This window comes from Nyctibius grandis, unplaced genomic scaffold (genome assembly GCF_013368605.1).
Source record: "Nyctibius grandis isolate bNycGra1 unplaced genomic scaffold, bNycGra1.pri scaffold_59_arrow_ctg1, whole genome shotgun sequence".
Lineage (NCBI taxonomy): Eukaryota > Metazoa > Chordata > Aves > Nyctibiiformes > Nyctibiidae > Nyctibius > Nyctibius grandis.
Window position 1 is genome coordinate 535,721 of NW_027167600.1, and position 2,864 is coordinate 538,584.

General features: G+C 62.2%; 1 protein-coding gene across 1 annotated transcript; it reads left to right on the forward strand.

Moving 5' to 3' along the window:
- LOC137677439 (kallikrein-11-like) lies at nt 1–2,864 on the forward strand. The gene is made up of 5 exons (XM_068424742.1): nt 1–43; nt 1,055–1,202; nt 1,436–1,689; nt 2,174–2,310; nt 2,712–2,864. Exons 1-5 carry the CDS (start codon nt 1–3, stop codon nt 2,862–2,864), a joined length of 735 nt encoding a protein of 244 aa, XP_068280843.1.

A 2,864-nucleotide genomic window follows, 5' to 3' on the forward strand; every position in this document is an offset into this window, starting at 1 on the left:
ATGAGGGTCCTGCTCGTCCTGCTCCTGGCCCTGGTGGCCACAGGTAGGACCTGGGACCCCCCCATGGCCACCACGGGACCTCCGTGGCCACCATTGGCCACCATTGGCCACCATGGCCACCATGGGACCCCTATGGCCGCCATTGGCCACCATGGGACCTCCATGGCCATCCATGGGACCTCCATGGGACCTCCATGGCCACCATGAGACCCCTACGTCCAACCGTGGGACCTCCATGGCCACCATGAGACCCCTACGTCCAACCGTGGGGCCTCCATGGCCACCCATGGGGCCTCCATGGCCACCTGTAGGTCCTCCATGGCCACCCGTGGGACCTCCATGGCCACCCATGGGACCTCCATGGCCACCCGTGGGGCAACCATGTCCACCATGGGACCTCCATGTCCACCATGGGGCTTCCATGACCACCTATGGGACCTCCATGGCCATCATTGGACCTCCATGACCACCCATGGGGCCTCCTTGGCCACCATGGGACCTTCATGGCCACCCGTGGGACCTCCATGGCCACCCATGGGGCCACCCGTGGGACCTCCATAGCCACCCATGGGGCCACCATGGGGCCTCCATGGCCACCATGGGACCTCCATGGCCACCATGAGACCCCTACGTCCAACCGTGGGGCCTCCATGGCCAACCGTGGGGCCTCCATGGCCACCTGTAGGTCCTCCATGGCAACCCGTGGGACCTCCATGGCCACCATGGGACCTCTGTGTCCACCCGTGGGACCTCCATGGCCACCATGGGACCTCTGTGTCCACCCGTGGGACCTCCATGGCCACCCATGGGACCTCCATGACCACCCATGGGACCTCCATGGCCACCCATAGGACCCCTATGTCCAACCATTGGACCTCCATGGCCACCCCTGGTCCCATATCCCTCTGGTAGGTGACATCTGAGAAGGTTCCAGACCACCAGTGACATCTGAGAAGGTTCCAGCCCACCTGTGGTGGCTTCCAGCCCACATCCCTCTGGTAGGTGACATCTCAGAAGGTTCCAGACCACCAGTTGTCCCCTTTGTCCCCCACAGCCTCCAGGAAGGTCCTGTGGGTGATCGAGGGGACCTCCTGCCACCGGCCCTGGCAGGCCGCCCTCTTCCAAGGCGACAAGTTCATCTGCGGGGGGACCTTGGTGGCCAGGAACTGGGTGTTGACGGCCGCCCATTGCCACGTCCCGGGGTAGGAGGTCCACGGTGGGTGGGTTTGGTGGCCCATGGGTTGAGGTCAACCAGGGCTTGGGGCCAGGTGACACTTTCCAGCAGGTTGGGCTGGTTGGTGGCATCTCAGGGGGCTTCGCTCTGCTCCTTTCGCTTCTTCTCACCACCTTCTGGGACCATCTTCTCCTGCTTTCATGGGTCCTCTTGGCCAACGTGGACCTCTTGGACCAACCTTGGTGTCTTCAACTCCATCAGCGTCATCGACGTGCGCTTGGGGGCCAGGACCAAGGAGACCTCAGGTGCCACCACGCAATGGCGGCGCTCGGCCAAGGTCTTCAGGTACCCCCGTTACGACGAGGCCACCAAGGATGGAGACTTGATGCTCCTCAGGTTCCTCCTGCCCGTCCACGTCACCAAGGAGGTGAAACCGTTGCCCTTGGCCACCCGTTGCCCCGTGGCCGGCAAGACCTGCCAGATCTCAGGATGGGGGTCCACCACCAGCCCTGAAGGTAGGAGACCTCAGGGACCAAGATGTCCCCTCCCCGAGGAGCCCAGGTGTCCTCAAGGTCCACCAAAAACCTTCTCCCAACCCCATTGGTCCCACTTGAGGGACCTGAGGTGACCTGGTGAAGGCCATCAGGAAGCCTTGGAGGTCCTACTTGGTGCCACCAAGAAGAGGGGACATCTGATGGCCCCACCATGGTGTAGACAACCATGAGGTGGAGCTGTTGACCCAACTGCAGAAGACAAAGGGTCCAAGCTGGGTCTGGACTGGACCACATGGTCCATCCCCCACCTTGGGTGACCTGGTGAAGGCCATCAGGAAGCCTTGGAGCTCCTGCTTGGTGCCACCAAGTAGAGGGGACATCTGATGGCCCCACCATGGTGTAGACCACCATGTTGACCCAACTGCAGAAGACAAAGGGTCTAAGCTGGGTCTGGGAGGACCACATGGTCCATCCCCCACCTTGGGTGACCTTCCACCACCCACAGTGACCTTCCCTGAGGACCTTCGCTGTGCCAAGGTCACGATTGTCCCAGAAGAACGGTGTCAACGTGTCTACTCCAGGTCCATCACCACCAACATGGTCTGCGCCGGCGAGGCCCGTGGTCGGGCCGACTCCTGCCAGGTTTGGGGACATCTGGGGGAGGTGGGGTTGGTGGCCCTGAGGAGAACATCTCCTTGGTGGGATTCCATGGGGACATCTGGGGGAGGTGGGGTTGGTGGCCCTCAGGAGAACATCTCCTTGGTGGCCCTCAGGAGAACATCTCCTTGGTGGGATTCCATGGGGACACCTGGGGGAGGTGGGGCTGGTGGGCCTCAGGAGAACATCTCCTTGGTGGGCCTCAGGAGAACATCTCCTTGGTGGGATTCCATGGGGACATCTGGGGGAGGTGGAGCTGGTGGCCCTCAGGAGAACATCTCCTTGGTGGGATTTCATGGGTGGAGATGTTGGACCAGGCCTGGTTTGAGGGTGATCTTCTGGGGTGGACCATGGATCTCAGGCCACCACGTGTCCACCTCCACCAGGGTGACTCCGGGGGACCTCTCGTGTGTGACGGGCGGCTCCAGGGTGTTGTCTCCTGGGGTCCTGGGGTCTGTGGTGACCCCAAGAAACCCGGCGTCTACGTGAAGCTCTGTAGATACACCCGGTGGCTCCAGGAGACCATGAGAAGGACCTGA

What these genes read in the sequence shown, in the direction of transcription:
- LOC137677439 (XM_068424742.1), top strand. Translation starts at nt 1, where the DNA reads ATGAGGGTCCTGCTCGTCCTGCTCCTGGCCCTGGTGGCCACAG. An exon ending in GCCCATTGCCACGTCCCGGG is followed by an intron (nt 1,203 to 1,435) that starts GTAGGAGGTCCA and finishes CAACTCCATCAG; the next exon opens with CGTCATCGACGTGCGCTTGG. An exon ending in GTCCACCACCAGCCCTGAAG is followed by an intron (nt 1,690 to 2,173) that starts GTAGGAGACCTC and finishes CACCACCCACAG; the next exon opens with TGACCTTCCCTGAGGACCTT.